Genomic DNA, 25,525 nt, shown 5'->3' with positions numbered 1-25,525 from the left:
CCCGCGCTCAGGCCCCCGGGCCCTGTTCTTTTCGTTCCAGGGTGATCCTGCAGAGCCCGCGTGCACGTGCCCTGTTCTTTTCGTTCCAGGGTGATCCTGCAGAGCCCGCGTGCACGAAGGCCTACGTAGGGGGCGCGGGGTTAGGCTCACCCTTTGGCTCTTACTCAGCAGCAGGGCGGGGGCGCCACCCTCTCCCGGCCGCGTGGTCCTCCGTGAGCGCCCCCCACCCTCTGCCGCCCAATCCCGGGGCAGACACCCGAGGTCCCCCCGACGCCCCCACCTCAAATAATGCGGGCGTCTTCCACGCAGCCTCCCGGGCCGCTGTGATTTCTTGGGGAGCGGAATTGTGGCGTCGGCGAGTCTGGGGCTCCGTGACCGAGAAGCCGCTAAGGCTGCGGCGTCCGCACCTCCAAGCTGTGCCAAGGGCTTCCGCGGCGCCATCGCCCGCGCCCGCCCACGGGGCTCTCCATCTTTATTTTTGTTTTAAATAGCTTCAGACTTGGAAAAAAATTACAAATCGTCAAAATATTTCCCTTATGCCCTTCACCAGATTCTCTAAAATGTTAACAGGTTACTAGGCTTGCTGTATCCTTCTCTCTCGGTCTCTCCACACACACCCAAAGTTTTCTGAACTGTTTGAGAGTAAGTTGTAGACATCACGCCTCACTTTCCCTAAATGCCTCAGGGTTTATTTCCTAAGAATAAGGACGTTCTGTTGCATGACCACAATTACTGGAGATCAACATGGATCCAGTATTATTACCTAACCTAGGATTCCTATTCCTGATAATGTCCTCCTAAGGTGCTGGGGCCAGTCCACTCGCACGCCGTCGTCATGTCCCTTTGGTCTCCTTTAATGGGGAACAGTCCTTCATCTTAGGCGTTCCTCACCTGGCACTTCTGGAGAGGGCCGGCCAGGTTTAGAGCACGCTCCTGGCCCTGGGTCCCTCTGAAGGTCCCTCTCGCTAAACTCAGGAACCACAGAAATGACGCAGGGTCCTTCTCGGTGCTTCCTACCAGGAGGCACAGGATGCCGGCTTGTCCCGTCCCTGCGGATATGGCTTTGGTCCCTTGGTCCCACTCAGGTCTGCCAGGACTCACCACTGTCAGGTCACTCTCTTGGGTTTTTTGTTTTGGTTTTTTCTCTTCCCCTCCCCTCCTCACCCCGCCACCCCGGTTGTCTGTTCTCTGTGTCTATTTGCTGAGTCTTGTTTCTTTGTCCGCTTCTGTTGTCCTCAGCGGCACGGGAAGTGTGCGTGGTGCCATTCCTGGGCAGGCTGCTCTTTCTTTCGTGCTGGGCGGCTCTCCTTACAGGGCACACTCCTTGCGTGTGGGGCTCCCCTACGCGGGGGACACCCCTGCGTGGCAGGGCACTCCTTGCACGCATCAGCACTGCGCATGGGCCAGCTCCACACGGGTCAAGGAGGCCCGGGGTTTGAACCGCGGACCTCCCATGTGGTAGACGGACGCCCTAACCACTGGGCCAAATCCGTTTCCCAAGTCACTCTCTTGTGAGGAGATACTCTGAACCAAGACAAACATCCTCCAACTCCTCCATCTTTCATCATTGTCACATCCATTTATGATACCTCAGTGAGCTGAGCCGTTGTTGTGTAACAAATGACCCCCAAATTCAGCAACATAAAACAATGACCATTTTCTCTGTTTTTATGGGTTAGGAATTTGGGAGCAGTTCGGCTAGAAGTTTCTGCCTTAAAGTTTCTCAAAACGTTGCAGTCAAGATGTCATCTGGGGCTGCAGTCAACCAAAAGCTCCACCGGGGCTGGACCACACTGGCCAAAAGAAATAGAATGTGCACCAAAAATGCAAACCACATATTTCATTTTAAGCTTTCTAGTAGCCAGATTTAAAAATTAAGGGAGCAGATGTGGCTCAAGCAGTTGGGTGCCCATCTGCCACACAGGAGGTCCCAGTGCCTCTTAAAGAAGATGAGCAGACACAAAGAGCTGACGTAACGAGCAGACACAATGAGCAGGTGTGGCTCAAGTGACTGGGCACCTACTTCCCACATGGGAGGTCCCGGGTTCAGGTTCCAGCACCTCCTAAAGAAGACAACAGGAGATAGTGAGCAGACACAACAAGCAAAGACAATGAGTCGACAGATGAGGGAGCCAGCTCTGACCAGTGGGAGCCTCTTCAGGATGGCTCCTGTGTTGCTCCAACACGTCCCCATCGTTCTCTGAGCATGTCTTATTTTCTGGTACTTTCTATTTTCCCTGCCCCTGCCCTCGAATCAGCCATTTCTCCAAGGAGCTCTGGTTCCTGCTAATGGAGAATGCCACTTAGAAACCAAAATCTGAATGCCATCCAACTTCATTTTTACCAACCTATTGGGTGTAAAGTGATCTCTCGTTGCTGCTTCAGTTGACGTTCATCTCTCTAATGAAGCTGAGCCTTCTTCATAGACTTGTGGTTTCCTCTTCTCTGAAACTGCTGTTCACATCCGTTGCCCTTTTCCACTGGGGCCGCTGTCTTTTCAGGTGTTGGTTTCAGGAGCCCCCATTTACTCTGAACGCTGCCATTTTAGACACCGCGGTGTCTTCTCCCACTGTCATCTATTAACTATCTAGGATGTCCTTTTGTCAGAATTCCTTCATTTCGATGTAATCACTATAATTTTTAAGTATTGTTTTGCCTTTTATACATTTATGCTTTTGAAGTTTGCTTTGAGAAGTTCATTCTCATCTCTAGGCACAAAGATAATTTCTGACGTTTTCTTCTCCTTTTATAATTGTGGATTTCACGTTGACGTCTAGAGTCCACCTGTGTGCTGTGAGATGGGCACCCAGTTTTGTTTTAAGCCAGTTTCCCAGCACCCTCTTCTGAACAGTCTCTCCCTTCCCTGATGAGCTGCAGTTCTGCCCTTGGTGTATATTTAGTGCCTGTATGTCCACGGGACCGCCCCAGCCCGCTAGTGGTGTCGCAACAAGCTGTTTTTCCTTGCACTGAACCCCACTGTTTTTACTACAACGGTGTGTGTCTTTCAACAGCTGCTGGGTGAGGCCCCCTCTTTCCTGCTCTTAAAGTTGTGACTAAGTTCCTTCCATGTGACGTCTCATCACATCCTCCTAGCACCCTGTGTCGATGGGCAGGATTGTCCCCACGTGACAGGTGAGCAAATGAGCCCTCAGTGAGGACAAGTAACCTGGCCTTGTTGACAGAGCTGCACGTGGCAGAGCTGGGACTGAAGGGGGCACGGCTGACGCCAGGGCCGCCCCTCGGCCCCCCGCCCCCTCTCCCACCTGCAGGACCCCGCTTCCATCTGTAGACGGGGGCAGGGGGCTGGAGAGACCTGCTGGCCCGGCCCCTTGCCAGTTTGCTCTCACACCCCCTTCGTTTGTCCCTCACTGTTTATCCAGGAAATGCAAGCCTCTTTAAACACGGGGAAGTGGTTATAGAGATGCTGGAGAAGCCAAGAAGCCAGGCAGAGGACTGCGGAGAAGCTCAGGGATTAGCAGCAGCGGGAGCCACCGCGCTGCGGCCCGGGACCCAGGGTGGCAGTGCCAGGCCGGGAGGAGGCCCCGGCCCGCGGGAGCTGGAGGCACGGAGGAGGCTGCGCCATCGCTGGAGGAGCAGCCCAGGGTGTAGAGCAGGGGAGCAATGCTCTAATGCTCTGCCTCTTCCTGCTGCCCGCCCCTGAGCCCCCCACCGGGACCCCGAGGGGACGGCAGCTGCCTCAGGAGCCCTGGAAGTGCAGCCCCGTGGCCCAGGGCAGGGGAGGAGGGCGGGGAGGACGGGCCTGCCCGGCAGCACCCCTGCCTCTCCTGGTCCCAGCTCCCACCCGGCCACGCTCTGGGCCTAGTCTGGGTTTCAGAGCCGGGGACAGCAGCTCCCCCCCTTCCTCGGGCCTGGGGCAGGGGCAGCCTCCCCCCGGGGCGCGTCCCCCGACGGCTCTTGGAGCCCCTGGACAGCCGCCTCCCTGGGGCAGTTCTTGCTGTCTGAAGTCCCTGGAGCGTGGCCCCTGAGACACCGGCTGGGCCGTGAGGTGAGGACGGCCGCGGCGCTGCCTCGTGAGGTCTGTGCACTGAGAAACGGGCCCGAGGGGAAGGCAGCGAGGCAGAGCTGGGTGCCCGGGCAGCGCCAAGCGGGTGGCACAGCGGGGGGCACCTGCAGCGCAGTGCCGAGGGTCGACCCCGGGCTCAGCTGAGGGGCTCCGTGTGGCCTCTGGCCCAGGTAACCGGCCCCCACTGAGGACCTACTGGGTGCTCCAATCCTCACAGCTAAGCATTGTTGACACTGGTTTCCAGGTGAGGAAACAGAGGCCCAGCCAGTGACCACATCGAGCTGGGGGTGGAGCTGAGCTCTGTCCCCTCCACCTGCTCCCCAGCCCGACCCCAAGGAATCTCCTCTCTCGCTCCCCCGTGACTGCCTCGGGCCCTAGAAAATGGCTGCCAGTCTTCCCTTTACCATCCTCCTAGCTGTAGGAGATATGATCTCCCATTGTCGAGCATTTGCCCCGTGGCACGGCTCCTCAAGGGGCCTCTCGCTGCTCTGGGTCCACAGGAGATGCCCTTCCCTCAGGCTCTGCGCAAACACCACTCCTCCCCACCGCCTCTGGGCAGTATGCCTCCACGCACACAAGCCGTCTCCTGCTTTATTTTCCTGTATAGCGTGCAGCAGTCCCGGAAATGAGTTGGCCTGCAGGTTTGTTTCTTTACTGTCTTCCTCCTGTTAGAGCTCCGTGATGGCAGAGACCAGATCTCCTTCACTCTATAGCCTGAGCACCTAGGTGAGACTATCAATCAATTACTGACACCAGAGGAGCTCAATTTGGGACCCAAATTTGTCCAGGCTCACCCAGCGAGGAAGTAGTGAAGCTGGACTTCAAAGCCCAGGTCTCCGGACTCCACGGTCTGTGCTCTCGGCCAGCACCCACGCTCAGGCCCGCGCCCCTGCTCCGTGGCTTCCCAAACTGCCCTCACGGCTACCCTGAACCTCTCTTGTTCTGGAAATTCCCAACACCCAGCAGAGCCGGGCTGCAGGCTCATTCTGTGCCAGCAGGTGTCACCAGAGAATTCCTCATAGCCACAGTCAGCTGTCTAGCACCCCAAAGCGTGAACGTGCCAAAGTTTATTTAATCAACTTTAAGGACATTTCCAAGATTTTGCCCCACCAACAAGCTGCAGCTGCAGCTCTGCCCATGTGTTCATGGGCTCAGAATGGATTCCTAGAAATGAAATCGCAAAAAAGTATCCTTTAAATTGCACGGATTCCACTGACTTGCCAAACCTGGTTTACAGCTGAGCAACTTGGGGTCCAGAGAGGGTTATATGGGTTACCCCGAGGCACAGAGCAAGCTAGTGGAAGGACCAGGATTCGAATTGGTCCCTCTGGTCACGAATATTTACACTGCAGTTGGACCATGCTTCCACCTGAGCTCAAATGTGGTCTGTGTGCATTTACAGGCATACCTGACTGATACTGCGGATTCGGTTCCAGACAACACAATAAAGCAAGTTCACAACAAAGTGAGTCACACAGGTTTTTGGTGTCCCAGCACATATAAGTTATGTTTGCACTATACTGTCTGTAGTCTATTAAGTGTGTAATAGCAGTATGTCTAAAGACAATGGACAAGCCTTAATTTTTAAATACCTTGTTGCTCAAAGCTGCTAACTCACCATCACCTGAGCCTTCGGCTTCGCTGTAAATGGCTGCTGGCTGATCAGGTGGAGGTTGCTGAAGGTTGGGGTGGCTGCGGCAATTTCTGAAAATAAGGCAACAGTGAAGTTTGCCACATCGGTTGACTCTTCCTTTCCCTTGAGCCCTTAGCAGCCGTCGTAGGTTTATTAACTGGCCTAATTTCAATATTGTGTCTCAGGGAAGGGGGAGGCCTGAGGAGAGGGAGAGAGACCAGAAATGGCCAGTCAGAGCAGGCAGAACACACACGGCATGGATCAAGTTTGCCATCTTATATGGGCATGATTTGTGGTTGATCACAGATCACCATAACAGATACAATAATAATGAAAAAGGTTGAAATAATGCGAGAATTGCCAAAACGTAATGGAGCCGTGAAGCGAGCACATGCTTTTGGAAAGATGGCACGGAAAGAACACGCAGGGCTGCCACAAACCTTCAATTTGCAGAAAACACAATATCCACAAAGGGCAACAAAGCAAAGCGCCATAAAATGGGTGCACCTGTGTATTTGTGCAAGGGCCTGGATCTGTTCTGTCCCTTCTGTCATCTAATCGTTCATTCCTTCATGTGACAAACTGCACTGACGAGCTATTACAGGCTCAATGCTATAGGAAAGACTCCTATGACAGTGACGTCTAGACAGGAATAGTTTCTTTTCCTGGCTCCTATCAGTCTGAATGAAAGCAGTCCAGGGCTGGCTGTGTCTTTATGGTGGACCCAGGCTCTATCTTGTAGCTCTTCTGTCCTCAGCATGCAGTGGTCAGCTCATGGTCCACCTGATCTAGCACTTGCCGCTATATCTACATTCCTGCCAGGAGGAAGTACAGAAAAGGAAGTGGAAGCTGGCTTCTTTAAGGGCACAAACCAGAATGTGCCGCATCACTTCCATTCCCATCCTATTTGCTGGAATTAGTCAGATGTCACACCCTACTGCAAGGGAAGCTGGAAAGGACAGTCATTAGCTAAAATGGCTAGACAGTCATGTTTCCTGCTAAAACTCAGGAGTTCTATCACAAGGAAGAATGGGAGAAAAGATATTGTCCATTCTGTGCCACACAAACATTTCCTGAGCACCTACCACATGTGGGAGAAGGTGCAGCAGGCTGGAAATAGCCTAGTCTTTAGAGTTTGATGCACATCTTCTCCTGAGACTGTTTTCCTCTTTTATAAAATGGAAACAAGAGAATAAGGGTGCTCAGCCCATGCAGGAGACCTGATGAGTTACAGTGTAGACTCAGCATTGTGCCTGGTGAACAACTCAAGAAATGGCAGCTGTTTTGTTGTTGTTTGTGATTTTAGGAGGCACCAGGGATCGAGCCCAGGACTTCTTACAAGGGAAGCAGACCCTCAACTACTGAGCTACACTTGTTTTGTTTTGTTAAAAAATGTTTTATTTTTAAATAATTTCAAACACAGGAAAATTGCAAAAATAGTAAGAAACAAGTCATAGGACTAATGCACCTCTGTGTAGACACCCAGATTCATCAAGTCTTAGCATTTTCCTACATTTGGTATCTCATTTGATCTAATTGTATCTACCTATCATCCATATTTATTTATCTGTCTATAGCTGCCTGATCTACCTGGCATCTATCTGTCTTCTAAACATTTGAGAGTAAGTAATACACATAATTCTCCTCTATCACTTAACAATGCATGTATAGTTCCTTAGAATAGAAATATTCACTTATGTAACCACCTAAGTACAGCTCTCAAGTTTAAGAAATTTAACATTGATATGAGGCATCCAGTCCATATCCCAGTTATTTCAATTGTCCCAATAACGTCCTTCTGGGCATTTTCTTCTCCATTACTAGATCCAATCCAGGCTCGTGTATTGCATTTAATTGCCATTGTCTCTCGCTCTCTTTTTTTTTTTTTCAGCCTCCCTAGACTACCCCTTTCAGCCACATTGATATTTCTAAATTGGCAGTGTGGGTTACACTCATTATAATGTATTACCATCAACTCTATGCATTTTCACAGACAGCTGCTTTAAAAAGAAAAAAAAAAAAAAAAAAAAAAAGCCATGCCCTGAGCAGGCTCCAGGGTCCAGAGATGACTCCGCAGGGGCGCACCAGTGACTCGAGTGGGGAGCCACCATTCCGGGACAGCCGCCGCTGATAAAAGCCTGGAGACGCGCCTGCACCCTGAGCGGATCGCGCATGAGTCAGACGCAGTAAAGCTGGGAAGCCAGAGTGCAGGCTCCGGGCTTTCCTACCCCCTCCCAGCCGCCCTCTGCAGAGGAGCCCGCGAAGCCTCGGAGCCTCGGAGCGGAGAGCACAGCGCGGGGATGCGGCTTCAGGGCAGCCTCCTCCCAGGGGGCGCGCAGGGCACGGCGGCCTCCTCCCGGGGGGCGCGCAGGACACGGCGGCCTCCTCCCGCGGGGCGCGCAGGGCACGGCGGCCTCCTCCCGGGGGGCGCGCAGGGCACGGCGGCCTCCTCCCGGGGGGCGCGCAGGACACGGCGGCCTCCTCCACGGCGGCCTCCTCCCGGGGGGGCGCGCAGGGCACGGCGGCCTCCTCCCGGGGGGCGCGCAGGACACGGCGGCCTCCTCCCGGGGGGCGCGCAGGGCACGGCGGCCTCCTCCCGGGGGGCGCGCAGGTTGGTCCCACTCCCGGGCGGCGGCGGACAGCTGGCTGGGCCTCGCAGAATCCACGTGGGCAGGGTTCTCCAGGGTGGCCAGGGAGAAACGGAATTGCCGGGGTGTCATGTAGACCCACGGGTCCCCCAACTGCAAGTTGTTTGGACGCAGAGGGAAGTGCTTCTGCCCTTTTCACGGAGATAAGGTTTCCCAACTTCGATTTTAGGCGATGGTTCTATGATGCGGCGGCGGCCGTCCCCCGTTCCCTTGTTTTATGAAGCATCCTGGCTTCCACCTTCTGGGTGCCAGTAGCCCTCCCCCACCCCCGCTGTGACAACTAAAAATGTCTCTTGGCACTGTCAAATGTCCCCTGGGGGCCAGACGGCCGCCAGAGCCACTGATCTAGAGGAACAGAGCCTGCGAGGAGGATCTCTCGGCGGCTGTGTGGATGTTAGCGGTTTTCTTCTCTTGGGCTAGATGCACGTCCTTTCTTTATGGTAGTTACCAGTTTTACAAGAATGGCTTCAGGACATTATTGGGAAAACTGATGGGATGTGAATCTGGAAAACAGAAATTAAATTATAACTTGGTATCAATGCTAAATGTCATGATCTTGAAAACGACACCGTGGTCTTATGTCCTTGTTCTTAGGAGATGTATAATGAAGCATTCAGAACTTAAAGGGCATCGTGTCTAGAACTCTCAGTGGCTCAGAAACACATACCTAGAGAACATGATTAATCAAAGGAAGCAAAATGCTGACAACTGGGGGATCTGAGTGAAGGGGATATGGGAGCTTATTATACTCTTCTTGCAACTTTACTGTAAATTTGAAATTGTTTCAAAATTCAGAAGTTTTTAAAACATGGCTTTAATCTATTATTCCCTCCTGCAGCCAGGAAAGTTAAAATCATTGCACGACGATGCCAGGGATGGAGTACCATGTGGGGCGGGGTCCCAAGGGTCTTCAGAAAAGAGAGTAAGCAGGAGAACCTGGGTATTTGCTTGAGTATGCAGAATGTCTGGGAAAAAGGCTCATCAAATATGAACAGTGTTTGGGAACAGCCCCTGCAGCCTGCTGCCTCCAGCAGCCATCCCCTTCCCACCTCCCAGGTTTGCGCAGAGGTCCCGCCCTCCCCAGGCAGCCCCACCCCCCAGCTCTGGGGCGGAGCTGATGGATTATCCCAGCTAGTGATTGGCCCAACTATAGTCATGTGATACATGCAGAGCAGTTTACTGGCACCTCTGGGCTGGTCTTTTAACTAGTTTTGATCAAATAAATGTGTGGAAGAGAAGTTTTGAGACTTCCCAGCCTAGAAATGGCCGCTTCCACCTTGTACTCTTGGGTGCTGCCCCAAGAGCACCCCGGAAAGAAGCCAGCCTAGCCTTCTGGAAGATGAGAGGCCAAGAGCAGGACTGAGCTGGCCCAGCCAACAACCGGCGCCAACTGCCAGGCCACGGCTGAGTCCACCTTGGAATTTCCAGCACAACTGACCCTGCAGCTGCATGAAGCTCATAAACGATCCCGGGGAAGCCAGCAGAGGACCCGCTGGGCAACCCAGAGAAGCACTGGAAATAATAAGCCAGTGTTGCTTTAAGCCGCTGAGCTGTGGGGGTGGACATGAAGACTCAGTGAGTGCATTCCGTGACCTTGCATGCAGTAAGTGCTCAATAATTGCTGGCTATTATTGTGTGACCACGCATTTCTGCTCCCATCGCCCATGCTATTCATTCTCTCCATTGGAGACAGGTTATTAGATTGACTGTGATACAAAGGCAAGGAATATACTAGGATATTGAGGAGCCCTCCAGAATGCAAGGAGGGCTGAAGAACCTAGGAAAGTAGTTCACATCCAAGTGGCCAAAAAGAATGATTAATGTCTGCCATTGAGGCAGAAGTCGCTGGGTATCAAATAATATTCATTCTCCCTTCTAATTATTAATAGAATCCCAGCTTTTTAGCTGGCTTCCTTAGGGAAACACTACATTTCCCAGCCTCCTGTACAGCAGGACTAAATTCTAACCAATGGAATTGAAGCAAGGAAGTGTTCTTCTTTGATCCTTCCTGCTGGTTGGACAGATCACAAAATGGCTGGAACACGAGCAACCTTTTTGGACCTTGAGGTAGAAGCTCCCTATTAAGATGGTGGCAGGACCAGAGTAAGAGGCCTGGTGACTGTGGAGCTGCCACATCACCTCTGGTCATATCTGCATGAGAGAGAAGAAATGTCTGCCATATTTAAGCCACTGTTACTTTGGGATGACTGTCACATAGAGCCATATCTAATCCAAGCAAAAGAATTTCCATGTCCCCCTTTCACAGCTGAGAAAGTTGGTGCATGGGGACAGCAGTTGTGGCCATAACACAAGAATGATTGAGGGAAACGGACTTTGGCCCAGTGGTTAGGGCGTCCGTCTACCATATGGGAGGTCCGCGGTTCAAACCCCGGGCCTCCTTGACCCGTGTGGAGCTGGCCCATGCGCAGCGCTGATATGCGCAAGGAGTGCTGTGCCACGCAAGGGTGTCCCTCGCGTGGGGGAGCCCCCACGCGCAAGGAGTGCGCCCGTGAGGAGAGCCGCCCAGCGTGAAAAGAAAGAGCAGCCTGCCCAGGAATGGCGCCGCCCACACTTCCCGTGCCGCTGACGACAACAGAAGCGGGTGCCGCTGACGACAACAGAAGCGGACAAAGAAACAAGACGCAGCAAATAGACACCAAGAACAGATAACCAGGGGAGGGGGGGAAATTAAATAAATAAATAAAAAAAAATAAAAATAAAAATAAAAAAAAAAAAAAGAATGATTGAAGGACTCCCAATGCTGATGGAGCGGGGCAGGCCCCAGCCTTCCGGCCTCTTCCTCTCACTGCCCTCTAACTCCCATACAACGCCCTGTTCCCTGCACCGCACTGTTGTGGAATTTAAGAGAAGTTCAATTATTTGAGTATAGAGAGGCCAGGACTCAGGAATGATTTTGAGAAGGAAAAATGGTTTATTGACGGCTGGCCGGACTCAGGAGCTTTCAGTTTGAATCCCCAGCCCCAAACAAGATTTTCAAACGTCTTTTATACAGAGAGGAAAGGCCAAATGGTCTTTTTGTTTCAGTTCTCAATAGGCTTCAATTAGCATATATCTCTTCTACATCTTAGGTAAGCTTTTAGCATGGACTCCAGACATTCTAGATAAGCCTTGGTTTTTGCATTTCTCTTAAATACTTAAAGTTTATAGCCCTTGCATTGTTAAACATTTCCTGGGACTGGAGCCGCTGTCACTGTCCCTAAGGGCAGGACTGCAGCTTCTTACCGTTCCACACCCACAAGTTAAACAACTTAGTTATCTCTGAAGAGACACAGAGCCTTCCACCCATAGCCCACATTAGCACCACATACCTTCAGACCTGCCTGTGCTCTGCCAGGCCTGCTGCCCAGCAACCCTCCCTCACCTTTTCTCCTTGGTGAAATCTTACTCATCTTTGTGCAAGCTACTTAACTTTTCTGAGCCTCAGCTTTCTCTTCTGTAAAATGGAGCCAAATAGCAAGTGTGTGTAAAAGGCCGGGCCCACAGTCACAGTAACCTACAAACACAGCCCCCCCCCCTGCCGATCTCTCGCTGATCTCAACCCCAACACTCTGCAAGAAAAAAGACAGCAAAACTTTACAAGGGAGATTTATTGGTTCCTATAAATGTAAAGGCTGGAGAAAGGTAGTGGTTCAGGTAAGATTTGAAATAAGGGGCTCAGAGCTATTCTAGTAATAACAATAACCAAAATCTCCTGAGTGTTTACATGAGCCAGGCACTCTTCTAACCATAGGTTTATTAACTAATTCATCCTCACAACAACCCTAGGAGATGGGTACACTATTATGACCCCCAATTTCCACATGAGGAAGGTGATCCCTCAAGGAGAGGCAATAACTTGCCCGGGGTCACCCAGCAAATCAGTCGTGGGGCCGAGGCTTAAACCTTGCTCTGACTGCAAGGGTAGGATGGCTTTCAGGTGAGGCTTGACCCAGCACCTCAAAAATCTCACCAAGGCTCTGGTTTCTCTTGGTCACTCCTCTTCACCATCTCCAGTGGTGAATTCACCCTAAGGCTGACCCCTCGTGGTTGCCAGCAGGTTCTGATGAGTCTTGCCTCCTCATTCACATCCACCACTAAGCAGATGAATCTATGTTCCAGCTCCATGCCAGGGTCCTGAGAGTCACTCTGATTGGGCCATCTGAAGTCACGTGCCCATCTCTGAACCAATCACAGTGTCCCAGGGGGCTTCCATAGCTGATGGGCTTACTCTAAAGGGGAGAGTTTAGTCCCATACAAAGCATGGGCTGAGAATGGGGGCAAAAAAAAGATTTCTGCAAAAAATTCAGGATATTCTTTCCATAAAGGAAGGGGAACGGATGAGGGCAGCCCAAAATGGATGTTGACACCCCTCGGCGCACAGGTACAACGTAGGGTTTGGAAATGAACATCGTAGGGAAAAGGAGGCTTGGTTTCAGAGACGGCCGAGCTACAGCCCTGGCAGAAAGCGTCTCTCCAGGACCCTCCAGGGAAAGAGGCCTTCCGGCCCATGCCCACACCTGGCGGATGTGGCAGATGTGGCGGAGCCACAAGCAAGCCTGCCCGGAGCGCTGCCAGGGAGCCTGCGGCGGGCCCGAGCAGCGCCTGAGGGGCGTCCTTCTGGGTGGGACTGGGCGCCCGGCTTGGGAAGCAGGCGTCCCCGCTGGGAACGTGCAGACTCTCAGGAGGCCCCTGGTGTCCCAGCCCACACGTGGCTCCTACTTGCCTGAGGCTGTTCTCACAGCCTGGAAAACCGAGGCCACGGGTCCTTCCACCAGGCTCTGGCCTGAGCCCTTTCAGATCCCTGAAGGCCCCAAGCCCACTTCCTCTTAGCAGCCTACGCACTGAGTCAAATCTTTAAAACAGCCTCCAGGAAAGAAGGCTCCCTCCCACCCCAGGGCCTTTGCACTGGCTGCTGGCCGCTGCCTGGACCACTCCTCCCCCACATCCCCGCAGGGCCTCCTCCCATGCTGCCTTCAAGTCTGCTCAAGTGTCACCTGCTCACGGACGCCTTCCCTGGCCACCTACGGAACAACACAACATGCTTTCCAACTTCAGCTCCCAATTCTCCTTACACGGCTCTATTTTTTCCCCCCGCAAAGGGACTGGCACCTTCTAGCATGCTGCAGTTTATTTCCTATTGTTTACAGTCCATCTCTCCATCCGCCCCCCCCCCCCGAGTGTCAGCTCCACCGTGCTGAGATGTTCACTCTTGCTCACTGCCGTATTTCCAAGCATCTAGAACAGGACCCGGCATGGAATACTTGCTCAGTAACTGTTTTTTGCAGGAATGAAATGGAAAACGATAGGAAATGATAGCGATGCTTATTTTTGCAATTGTCGTGGCTGGGAGTCTACATAAATACGCACGGGGGGCATCTTAACCTTTCTCCTACACACAGGGGGTCCCGAAGGACCACTGCTCAGGAATGGGGACCAATTCATCGCAGCTCCCCCGGACCCCGGCACGCAGCCTGGCTTGGAGCAGGGGTTGGGAAATGTTTGCTGGTCAGATGGAGAGGTGGGGGCAAAGTGTGCCCTCGTCACAGCCTCCCTTGACCTCCAGCCCCGGCCTTCTGGACTCCACCCTCTCCTCTCCATTACTGTTGCTTCTGTCTCTGCCGCACCCTCCTCCGCTACACCCTCCCCCCAGGCTTACCCCACCCTAATGCCTCTTCTCAGCAGCTGGAGGAATCTTCTGGAAGCTCAAAGGTGATCTTTGTCCCTCCCCTGCTGAGAACCCTGCTGGTCCCCGCCACCCCCCACTTTGGATAAAGTCTGGATTCCTAGACTGCGTCCCAAGCACGCCCAGACCCCACCACCTCACTGCCCTCTGCGACTCCCCGCTCATCCTACACTCCAGCCCCATGGATTTTTGTTTTTTCATTTCAGTGTGTAAAAAAATGTCTCTCTCCTCCAGGTCTTTGCACTTGGTGTTCCCTCGGCCTGGAACACTCACACTTCACCCCCTTCTCCTAACCAGCTCTTATTTAACCTTCAGGTTTCAGTTGTTATTCCCTTCTCCAGGAAGCCCCCTTGATTTATCACCTCCAAACCACGTGTTCCCAGAGCTCTGCATTTCCCTGTCTTACATTTATTTATTCGACATCTATTTGGCCTAAAAGGTCAAGTGATTTGGCTCCTTAATCTCTCTCTGATCCCATCAGGCCCCCTCACGCTTGCTCTTTCTGCTCCAGCCACAGGGGCCTCCTTGCTGTTCTTTGAACATGGGAAGCTCACTCCTTCCGCAGGGCCTTTGCACGTGCCGCGTCCCTCCTCCACCTATCTGCAGTGCGGCTCCACTTCCCTCAGGTCTCCGCTCAAATGTGCCCCCTCAGAGGGGCTTCTCCTGACCCCCTCCCCGACCTAATGAAGCAGTTCCCATCGTTCTCCATCTGTCTCTTCATCTCTTAACCGTGAGGGCAGGAACGTCCTCTGTCTCGTGCCCGGCTCTATCACCAGCACTTCCCGCAGCATCCAGCCCACTGCAGCTCGCAGGAAAGAGCGGATGAATGAGTGATGAGGGCGACGTGGAGAAGGGGGACTCGGGACCAAGTCACAGGGGCTCTGTCCCCCACCCCGTGACAGCGGGGAGCAGCTCTTCAGCTGGCGGCTCAGCGGTGGGCGGGTTTGCGCAGAGATCTTTAGGAGAAGGGGCCGGCCTTGTCCCGGGAAGATGGCGCACCAAGGAGCACCAACGGCGATGGCGTGGGCAGTTCCAGATGTTGCTGGAGAGTTGGCAGGGCCCAGATTGGCCTTGAGGGCAGGGGAGGGTGAGGATTTCATCCTCCCACCTTCTCAGTAGGTAGAGCAGACAAGGAAGGGAACGAACATCTCCCGAGTGTCTCCTCCACCCTGCCAGGTGCCCACCTAGGAACTTACACCCCCGGGAACCTCCCAGCAAGCCTGTGAGGCGGCACTGGTTCCATTTCATAGAAGGAAAATGGACCCAGGTTGGCCCAGTAACTGGCCAAAGTCACGCAGCCCGCGAACGCCTTCTGCCCCCTGCCCCGAGCTTCAGCCTCAAGGATGTGAATTCATCTTCTCCTTCCTATCTGGCTTTGCTCTAACTTAGTGACCAAAACTGCCTATCACTCTCTTTTTTTTTTTTAAAGATTTATTTGCCCCCCCTCCCTTGCTGTTGCTTGCTGTCTGCTCTGTGTCCATTCGCTGTGCGTCCTTCTGTGCCTGCTTGTCGTGCCGTGCCAGCTCTCTGGGGGCGCGGGCCGTCAGCTCGCTGCGGGCATGGGCAAGCCTGCCTTCACAAGGAGGCCCTGGGAAGAGAATCCAGGGCCTCCCATGTGGTAGACGGGAGCCCAGTGGATTGAGCCACAGCCACTTCCCTTGCTTGTCGCTCTCTAGGCCAGAAAACAGCTTGATGCCCACTTGACATCTCCACTTGGGATGTCCAACGGGCATCTCACCTGTAGTATGTCCAAAAGAGAATTCCCCGAACCCGCTCCCGCCGGCGTCTAACCCACCTCAGGTGCTTATAAAGGCCATTCATTCCGGGGACTCAGGCCAGCACGGGTGCTGCCCGTACCCCTTGCCCTCACCCGTAGCATCCCACCCTCCAGCACGTCCTGGCCGCTCCACCTTCAAAGGGGAGCTCCCCTGCAGGGCCCCAGCTGGGGCCTGAGCCCCACCTCTCGGGCTGGACTGCTGCAGTTGCCTCCTCCCCGGCCTCCTGCCTCCACCGGCGCACGCAGCCGGGGGAGCCGATTAGGATGTAAGTCAACCCCGTGATTCTGTCTCTCTGAGCCTCCTTATTTGAAAAGATAAGAGGATGAGAAGAGATGATCTCTAAGCTCTCTAGTCTGAAATTTCAGTGATAACATTACTTAGATATAGGATTATAGAAATATACATTAATCAGCTCTTAACCTACATAAGACCATTAAAGCGTATGGCCTCAATTCACTGATGATTGGTAATATCCAGTTGTTCAATATATACTAAAAATTACAAATTAGATTTACTAAAATCAAAACTCTGCTTTTTAAAAACCTTGTATCCATATCAAATACTAGATTAATGAAGGTGTCCAATGTTCAGAGGAAACTTTTTTTTTTCTGCAGGTGCTCAACTGCCTGAGCCACATCTGCTCCCTGTCTATTAACTTTTTTTTTAAGATTTTTTATTTATTTTTCCCCACCCTGTCATTGTTTGCACTCGTTGTCTGCTCTTTGTGTATGTTCATTATGTGCTCTGTGTCTGCTTGTCATCTTCTTTGTTTTTAAGGAGACAGAGGAACCGAACCTGGGACCTCCCATATGGGAGGGAGGCACCCAGTCACTTGAGCCACATCCATTCCTTGTTTGTGTGTCTCTCATTGTTTCTCCTTGTTTTGTCTCCTCGTTGCATCATCTCCTTGCGTCAGCTTGCAGCGCCACCTGCTTGTGTCAGCTCGCTGTCTTGCTCGTCTTCTTTAGGAGGCACTGGGAACCAAACCCAGGACCTCCCGTGTGGTAGGCAGGCACTCAACTGCTTGAGCCACATCTGCTTCCCCATTGACTTTTATTTTGGCTACATCTTATTTATATAGAACATTGGTCCAATAACATAAAAATAGAGAACAGCAGCTGGAAATTTATTCAATGTTCAGAGACAAAAAAGTTAAATACTCTTTCCATTATTTTCTGTATGTAAGTTCTTTTTCATTTTGAAATCGGACCACAATCAAATTCTGGCATTGTTCCAAACTATTGCACAAACAGGATACTGAAGGCCATCACTATACAGCATACAGCAACACAGGAACTCTTTCATTCACTTATTCTGGCACACTTCCAAAATGTACCCAACAGTCCAGTTTTATTTCTGTCCAGGAGGCAGGGTGCCAAGGATCAGCTCTAAGCACAGGTACACACACAGCAAGGCTGCAGTCGACAGACTCTGAAAACTGAAAATGGCAGGCCTAGTGAGCCAGCGAAACCCCCGCTGCAGCACCCAGCCCCCAATAATGCAAAGTGTTAAATTTCATAAATGACAATTAATACACTATATGCTACATGGACCAAAATTAATTCAACATTCTGGATTGTATAGAGCACTGGCCAATAAGGCCCTTAAAATCTGATGGCTAAAAATTACAAATATTGAAGGCAAAAAAAAAATCATTTTTACCCCTATTTCTATAGGACAAAACAACATATTATGAAAAACGTAGTTCCTGGAATAAGTAGCCAGAGGAAAACAACAGGGTGAAGGTGGTTACTATAAAAACAAATAGGGAAGCGGACTTGGCTCAGTGGATGGGGTGTCCATCTACCACATGGGAGGTCCGTGGTTCCAGCCCCAGGCCTCCTTGACCCGGGTGGAGCTGGACCATGCGCAGTGCTGATGCGTGTGGGGAGTGCCCTGCCACGCAGGGGTGTCCCCCGCATGGGGGAGCCCCGCGCACGGGGGGTGCGCCCCGTGGGGCGAGCCGCCCAGCGCGGGGGAAAGTGCAGCCTGCCCAGGAGTGGAGGTATGCACACAGAGAGCTGACGCAGCAAAAAGAAACGTAGATTCCTGTGCCGCTGACAACAACAGAAGCGGACAGAGAAGACAACGCAGTGAATGGACACAGAGAACAGACAGCCGGGGCGGGGGAAAGGGGAGAGAAATAAATAAATAAATAAATCTTTAAAAAAATAAAAATAAATAAAAATAAATAAGGGGGAGCAGATGTGGCTCAAACAATTGGGCACTCACCTCCCACCTGGGAGGTCCTGGATTCATTCTGGTGCCTCCTAAAGAAGATGAGCCACAGTGAGACGCAACGAGCGGAAGCGGCTCAAACAGTAGGCCACTCCCCTCCTGCCCTGGGTTCGGTTCCCGGTTCCTCCTGAGGAAGACGAGCAGACAGATGAGGGTACAGGGTTCGATCCCCAGGGCCTCGTGACCCATGGGGTGGGCTGACCCGCGCACAAGGAGTGCTGTGCCACGCAGGGGTGCCCCCACATAGGGATGCCCCATGCACCAGGAGTGTGCCCCGCAAGGACAGCTGCCCTGTGTGAAAAAAAGCATGGCCTGCCCAGGAGTGGTGCTGCACACGCGGAGAGCTGACGCAGCAAGATGACGCAACAACAACAACAAAAAAGTGACAGTTTCCTGGTCTCATATGACAAGAATGCAAGCAGACACAGAAGAATACAGAGCGAATAGACGCAAAGAGCAGACAACAGGGTGGAAGGGGAGAGAAATAATAAAATAAATCTTTAAAAAAAAAAAGAGGGATTGAACCCAGGGCCTTGTACATGGGAAGCAGAGGCTCACCCACTGAGCTACTCCCACTCCCTACTAATAGTTTTTATATTGATTACATGTTGAAATGAAAATATTGTGGATTTTTTAGGTTAAATAAAAAATATTATAAAAATGTTTTTTTAATGTAAAGTCAAGTTCTTTATACTTTTTTTTTTTTCACTAGCGTTTCCAGTGGAAATGTTCCAGTACATTAACCACCCACCACAGGTGGCTACTGAGGACCTGAAATGTGCTTGGTAAAAGTGAGGGACTGCATTTTTTTATTGTATTTACTTTACATTTAAATAGCCACACTCTGTTGGTGAGGCTATGGGAAACACAGCTGGTGGGACAATACATTAGTATATGATTCCAATGGCAGTATCTACCTACTTACCTATTGATATGTCAGTATCTATCAAAATGACAAAGCCATTTAGCATTTGTCACAGCAATCCCACTTCAAGAAGTGTGTCCTACCAATCCACCTGCACATGCAAAAAAATGGCATTATATAATCCAAAGACAGGAAATAACAAAGCAAGTGTTGTTCAACAGGTACCCAATTAAACGAAGAATGGTTCAGTCACAGGGTGAAATAAGAGGCACCTTGAAAAGGGGGAGAAAGAGGAGATATGCAACGTGTTAGGTACAAGGGAGCCCCAGTAAGACTAAGTACTGATTCCTCATTAGAAACCCTGGAGGCAAGAAGGCAGTGGGACAAAATATTTAAAGTGCTGAAAGAAAACAGCTGCCAACCAAGAAATTTTTATCCGACAATGAGAATGGATTTCAAAAACCAAGGAGCGACTAAGATACTCTCAGATAAACAAATTCTGAGGGAGTCAGTCAGCACTAGACCTGCCCCAGACAAAGGCTCAAGGGGGTTTTAAGACTGAGAGGGAAGACACTGGGCAGTGGATTGAAGCAGCGTAAAGGTGATTACAAAGGCCAGTACCATTGCATTGTGGGGGTTTTTATGTAACTTCACTTCTTACTTTTTACAGGTTCTAAAATGCAAAAAAAAACCATGATAAATCTATGATTTAGGACATACAATGTATAAAGATCTAAAGTGTAACAAGTATAACTAAAAAGTGGAGGGATGGGGAGGTACAGGAACAGGTTTGTGTATGCATTGAAGTTAAGTTGGTATCAAATCAAACATGATTGTTATAGATTCAGGAGCTTAAATTTTAGCTCCATGGTAACCACAAAGAAAATATATGAAAAATATATACAGGGGAGTAGATGTAGCTCAAGCAGTTGAGTGCCTGCTTCCCAAATATGAGGTCTCAGGATCAATCCCCAATACCTCCTGAAAACAAGCAACAAAGGAAAAAACCAACTCAGGGGAGCTGACTTCCCACATACAAGGTCCCAGGTTCAATCCCCAGACCCAGTACCTAAAAAACAAACGAGCAAAGATACAGCAGGAGAAGTATGGTGCCAGGATGGGGAAAGGGCATTTTCATTCCATCTACCGCACCACAAAATCACAACCCTAGGAAGACAGGAGCCTGGAAGGGTTCCCCCTGGGGTCTTGGCCTTCTGTATATACATACACATATATATATATATTTAAACAAACAAACTAAATACATACACACACACGTAGAGGAGAAAATGAGAAGGAACTCAAAATGGTACCAAAAAAAAAATCAAATTTAAAAGCAAGCATTAATGGGAAAATTGAGGGACCAAAAAAAGAAGTCCTGCATTACGAGTAGTTACTTTGAATGTAAATGGATTAAACACCCCAGTCAAAAGGCAGAAATTGGCAGAATGGATAATAGAGCAAGTCTCAACTATATACTGTTTAGGAGACCCACTTAAATTCACAGACACAAGTAGATTGAAAGTGAAAGCATGAAAAGAAAAACAAAAACCACGCAAATTGTAAGTGAAAGAGAGCTGGGGTTACTCTACTAATGTCAGATAAAATGAACTATAAATGAAAAACTGTTACGAGGCAAAAGAAGGTCACTATATACTGATATAGGGGACAATTCAATCAGAAGACATAACAGTTGTACATATATATAAGAAGCAAGTACTAGGAGATTTCAAGAAAACAGTTTTCTCTTAATAGAAGAGGACTTCAATACACTGCTTTCAATAATTGATGGAATATCTGGACAGAAGATCAATGAGGAAACAGAAAACTTGAAGGATATTACTAGACCTAATAGGCATATATAGAACACTCCGCCAACAGCAACAGAATATACATTCTTCTCTGCTGCACACGGGTCATTCTCAAGGATAGACCACGTTAGGTCACAAAGTCAGTCTCAGTAAATTAAAAAATATTGAAATCATACAACATATCTTATCTGACCACAGTGGAATGAAGAGAGAAATCAATGATGGGGGAGAACTGGAAAATTCTCAAATACGAGGAAATTAAACAATGCACTCTTAAATAACCAATGGGTCAAAGAAGAAATCACAAGGACAATTAGAAATATCTTGAGGCAAAATGAAAAAGAAAACACAATTGCAAAGGCAGTGCTGAGAGGGAAATTTATAGCTCTAAATGCTTACATTTAAAAAAAGAAAAAAGAAAAATATCTCGAATCAGAGACCTAATATTACAACTGGAGGATCTAGAGAAAGAGAAAACTAAACCCCAAGTGAGCAGAAGGAAATAACAAAGATTAGAGTGGAGATAAATGAAATAGAGATTTAAAAAAAAAAAAGGAATCAACAAAGCCACAAGTTGGTGGGAAGCAGATGTGGCTCAATTGACTGAGCTGCCACCTACCACATGGGAGGTCCTTGGTTTGGTTCCCAGTGCCTCCTAAAGACAGCAAACTGGCATGATGGGCAGAAGCAGCAAGCTGATACAACAAGATGATGCAACAAGTGACACAGGAGGACATGTATAATGAGAGACACAGCAAAGCAGGGAATGGAGGTAGCTCAAGCGATTAGGCGCCTCCCTCCCACATTTGAGGCCAGTGCCTCCTAAACAAAGAAGACAAGCAGACACAGCAAGTGCAAACAACGAGGAGGTGGGGAGAAATAAATAGATAAATCTTTAAAAACAAACACACCAAAAGTTGGTTCTTTGAAAAGATCAATAAAATTGACAAAGCTTTAGCTAAATTGATGAAGAAAAAAAGAGGGGACGCAAACAACTAAAATCAGAAATGAAAGGGGGGATATTACCACCAACCCCACAAAAATAAAATGGATTATAAGAGGATACTATTGAGGAGTAGATGTAGCTCAGTGGTCGAGTACCTGCTTCCAAAGCACAAGGTCCCAGGTTCAATCCCCAATACTGCCTCAAAAAAAAAAGAGAGAGAAAAAAAAGGGGGATACTATGAACAACTATATGCCAACAAAGTAGACAATCCAGATGAACTGGGCAAATTCTTAGAAACATTTAACTATCTATACCTACTCAGAAATAGACCTCAACAGATTAGTAACAAAGACCGGATCAGTTAACCACTTGGATTTGAGTAACGTAGCACTACATTGTGGATGTCATTAACGCACTGAAATATATATTTGAATGTGGTTAAAAAGGGAAACTTCAGGTTGCATGCATGTTACTATAAATTTCCTTTTTTTAATCTGTACGGTTGGTTCTGTAACGGGAGAAACACTTAACTGTTTTGTTAGGAAGGAAAGGGGATAACCTTTGTTTTGCTTAGTATTTTGGGAATTATAACCAAATTCAGTACAATCAAACAGTTTTTGCAAGGAATTATCAATGGTCACCCTTATACATCAAGTTGAGGCTGAAGTCAGCAGACAATGACCATATGCTATGAGAAAACAATCTAATTCAAAGGCAGAGTTGAGAAACACACCATTAGGAAATTTATTCAAAATGCTCATGAAGTAATCGTCTAATATCTTTTTTTTTTTTCAGCTCCCCCTTTCTCTTCTCTTTTGGAGGTACCAGGGATTGAACCCAGGACCTTATACACGGGAAGCAGGCGCTCAACCAGAGTTATGTCCACTCCCCAGTGAGAGTTGTTTTTTTTTTTTCATTTGTTTGTTTTGTTTTTAGCAGGCATCGGGGACCAAACCCAGGACCTCATATATGCAAAGCAGGCGTTCAACCACTTGAGCTATATCGGCTCCCATCTCCTTTTTAAAGAGAGGGCAGTTCTATTTCCAATATAATTTAGGATAGGACCCAACTCCCCAATTTACGCAAAAGGACAAACATTCACAAATCTGCCTGGTCTACTTTTATATTTAAATAAGGAGTTGTTTGCAGCTGCTGATTCTAGCAAAATAAAATACAGTGAAAAGTGGGGGGGGAGGAAATCTTCAGGGAAGAGACTTTCCAGCTCACTAAGTAAAAACCAAAGACCCTACACTCCCTTGCAAGGCCCTGTCCCATCTGCCTTCCTTCCTCTTTGCCTTCACCTCCGCCCACCACCCCCAGGCTCACCTCCACCCAGTCACAGTGGTTTCCTTGCTGTTCTGGAAACAGGACAAGTATGTGCCTGCCTCAGGGCCTTTGCATTTGCTATTCCCTCTTGGAAGCATTTGCCCCAGTTATGTAAACAACTGGTCCCCTCACATCCTTTAGGTCTCTATTCAAATGTCATCTTCTGGAACAGGCTTTCCCTGGTCTCCAGCCCACCTCCCAGGAGAACACAGATTGTTATGTTCCCTGCTGTTTCCCTGGAACAGTACCTTGGCAAGGCTGGTGCTTAATAATATGAAGTAAATGAATGAATGATCTCAGGTTATCTTGTTCATCACGCACCTACTGCTGGCCAGTGAGCAGGTCTCCCAACCACAGCAGTAACCAGCTCTTCCAGCAGACGTGGAGGCTCAGGGACACAAGCAGAGTGCTTTGGAAGGTGTTCCCCTGGATTCTGAGACCCCCACCCAGTCAGCAAGGCAAGCTGCCTGAAGGTCCCTGGTTGAAAATCTAGCCATGCAGTTACTAAATGACACAAGGTCAGCCAACTCCCCTGGAATTCACCAGGAGCTGGGCTACAGCCTGCCCTCGCCTCAGAAAGGGACTTCTCTTTCCTAGAAGGTGTGGGAAGTTACTGGAGGAGGGAGCCATGAGCCTGCCTTTGGACAGTGCCCACCCAGGGCGGACACACCCAGGCGACAGCACTCAGGGTGCCTGTTTTGACCCAGGGGCTGAAGAATCCAGAGCCTTAAACCCTCCGAGAGCCAGGGCAGGACCGAGCCTCAGAAAGGAACTCTGCCGGGGGCCTCTTTGGTCCTTCCACGCCCTCTAAGGTGGTTCCCAATATGATCGATTCGTCAGGAATTTATGTGAGCAATTATGGTGTACTTGTAATGAGTCAAACCTGCAATAAAACCCTGGCCCCTGTCACGGACCTGCTGAAGTACTAAAGGTGTCTGACTGAGCCTTACTCCCTTAGCCATATATCGCCTACTCCTCTCTCTCCCACTGCACAGGCATTTACTGAGTGTCTACTATGTGCCAGACTCTCACTCAGGCGTGGGGGTTCAACTGTGAACAAAGCAAGCGCCCTCGGGCGCTTATCTTCTAGGGGAGACGTGATGACAAGTGCTTTGAAAACAAAACAGGGTGATGTCACAGTGAGACTGGGGGAGGGGCGACTCCGAGCAGAATGGCCTGGAGGGTCCCCTCCGACGAGGCACCATTATTCGTCAAATGAAATGCTGCGAACCTAGCCCAGCACGAGATAGATACTAAGCGCTCGACAAACCTTAGAGCAACCCTTACCGTTCTTTTAATCAGTTTATTGTCCCCCTCTCTCCGGGGAACAGGAGCTCCTCCACGGCAAGCTCCGCGCTTCTCCTCTCCGGATGGGCGCAGAGCACAGAGCGAGCACATAGTAGGCGTACGCACGTCCTCGGAACCACGGCAACTGCGGGGCTAGATGAACTAACGGAAGGCAAATCGGGCCCACTGCGGCGGGACGGAATAAAGAGCCCCGTGCGCGCCCTCCACTCGCGATCCCCGCACCCAGCAGTCGCTCATCCAGGCGTGCGGAAGGAATGGCCGTTCCTGGGCCCGCCAGCGCACGGGGCACTGCACTGGCCGGCAGGTCGGGGCCGGAGCTGGGCGGCCACGCGTCCTGGCGGTCGCGGGATCTGGCCCGCGCCGGGGCCGGAGAAGGCGCGGCCTCCCCCGGGCTTCCGCGCCCCGCGGCCGCCAGCTGTGGCCCCGCCCCCGGCGCGCCGCGGCTGGTTACGGCTGCGTGGCCGCCGATTGGCCGGCGCGGCCCCGGCGCAGGGCCCCGATTGGCTGTGACGCGCGACCGGGCGAGGCCCCCTCCGGCGCCGCCGCCGCCCCCGGCGCTTGGCGGTCATTGGGCGGCGTGATCTCGCCGCGCTGCCGCGGCCGTGCCGCCTTCGCCGCCAGCGGAGCGCACCGCGCGGCCGGGCGGGGTGGCCATGGCGGGCGCCGAGGACTGGCCGGCTCAGCAGCCGGAGCTCGACGAGGACGAGGCAGCGGCCTGCCGGCGCTGGGGGGCGCAGCACGCCGGGGCCCGCGAGCTGGCGGCGCTTTACTCCCCAGGTAGGACCCCCCTGCCCCCCGGGCCTGCCATCAGCAGCCCCGGCGGCGGACAGCGACCCCGGGCCTCCCAGGGCGGAATCCCAGCCTCGGGCTCAGGTGCAGAACTTCAGCCTGGCTTCTGACTTGCAAATAGCGCCCCTAGATCCGGGGGCCCCACCCCAGCTCCCCTTCCAAGCCCATGCCAGAACCCCAGCCCCGGGGCTCTGGTAGCAAATGGAGCCCCCAGATCAAAGGGACTCCTATTCCCTCGCCCAAGAGTACCAACCGAGCTCCTGTCGCACTCCCCTAGCTGGTTCCCTAGTCCCAAGGCACCCGACTGCAAAGAGCGTCTTTAGATTTAGGGACTCTGCCCACCCTAGGACCCCGGTCCAATCCTGAGGCAGCCCCTCAGCTGCGGGCCCAGCACCGGGCCCCTTCAGGTCGCACCCCATCCCGGTTTCCTTTGATTCCGAGTTCACACCTAGCGCCCATCAGCACCTGGCTAGGGC

At 51.0% G+C, this 25,525-nt stretch overlaps 1 protein-coding gene and 2 long non-coding RNA genes across 12 annotated transcripts in view; 2 read left to right on the top strand and 1 right to left on the bottom strand.

Annotated features, from left to right (window-relative positions):
* The window catches only part of LOC105746480 (uncharacterized), a 92,316-nt gene extending 67,637 nt beyond the window's left edge, over positions 1–24,679 (bottom strand). For 7 of the 10 annotated variants that reach the window (XR_011647357.1, XR_009183256.2, XR_011647353.1 and 4 more), the window contains exons 1-3: positions 24,240–24,649; positions 17,999–18,131; positions 5,617–5,855 (exon numbers count right to left, since the gene is read on the bottom strand). This is a non-coding gene — a long non-coding RNA (uncharacterized lncRNA). Of the gene's footprint in view, positions 1–5,616; positions 5,856–17,998; positions 18,132–24,239 lie in introns of all 10 variants that reach the window. The other 3 variants (XR_011647359.1, XR_011647360.1, XR_011647356.1) reach the window with 3 other exon arrangements.
* LOC111765049 (uncharacterized) lies at positions 2,901–5,627 on the top strand. The gene is made up of 3 exons (XR_002797509.3): positions 2,901–3,132; positions 3,381–4,006; positions 4,525–5,627. It is a non-coding gene; the product is annotated as an uncharacterized lncRNA (long non-coding RNA).
* A 137-nt stretch (positions 24,680–24,816) lies between the features above and the next one.
* Positions 24,817–25,525, top strand: part of PEDS1 (plasmanylethanolamine desaturase 1) — a 28,970-nt gene continuing 28,261 nt past the window's right edge. The window contains exon 1 of the mRNA XM_058287222.1: positions 24,817–25,037. Coding sequence (XP_058143205.1) covers positions 24,914–25,037 — 124 coding nt within the window. The 5' untranslated portion in view covers positions 24,817–24,913. The remainder of the gene's footprint in view (positions 25,038–25,525) is intronic.

This window comes from Dasypus novemcinctus, chromosome 24 (genome assembly GCF_030445035.2).
Source record: "Dasypus novemcinctus isolate mDasNov1 chromosome 24, mDasNov1.1.hap2, whole genome shotgun sequence".
In the NCBI taxonomy this organism is placed as follows: Eukaryota; Metazoa; Chordata; class Mammalia; order Cingulata; family Dasypodidae; genus Dasypus; species Dasypus novemcinctus.
The sequence above is the reverse complement of the archived record's forward strand: the minus strand, read 5'-3'. Positions and strand labels throughout refer to the sequence as shown.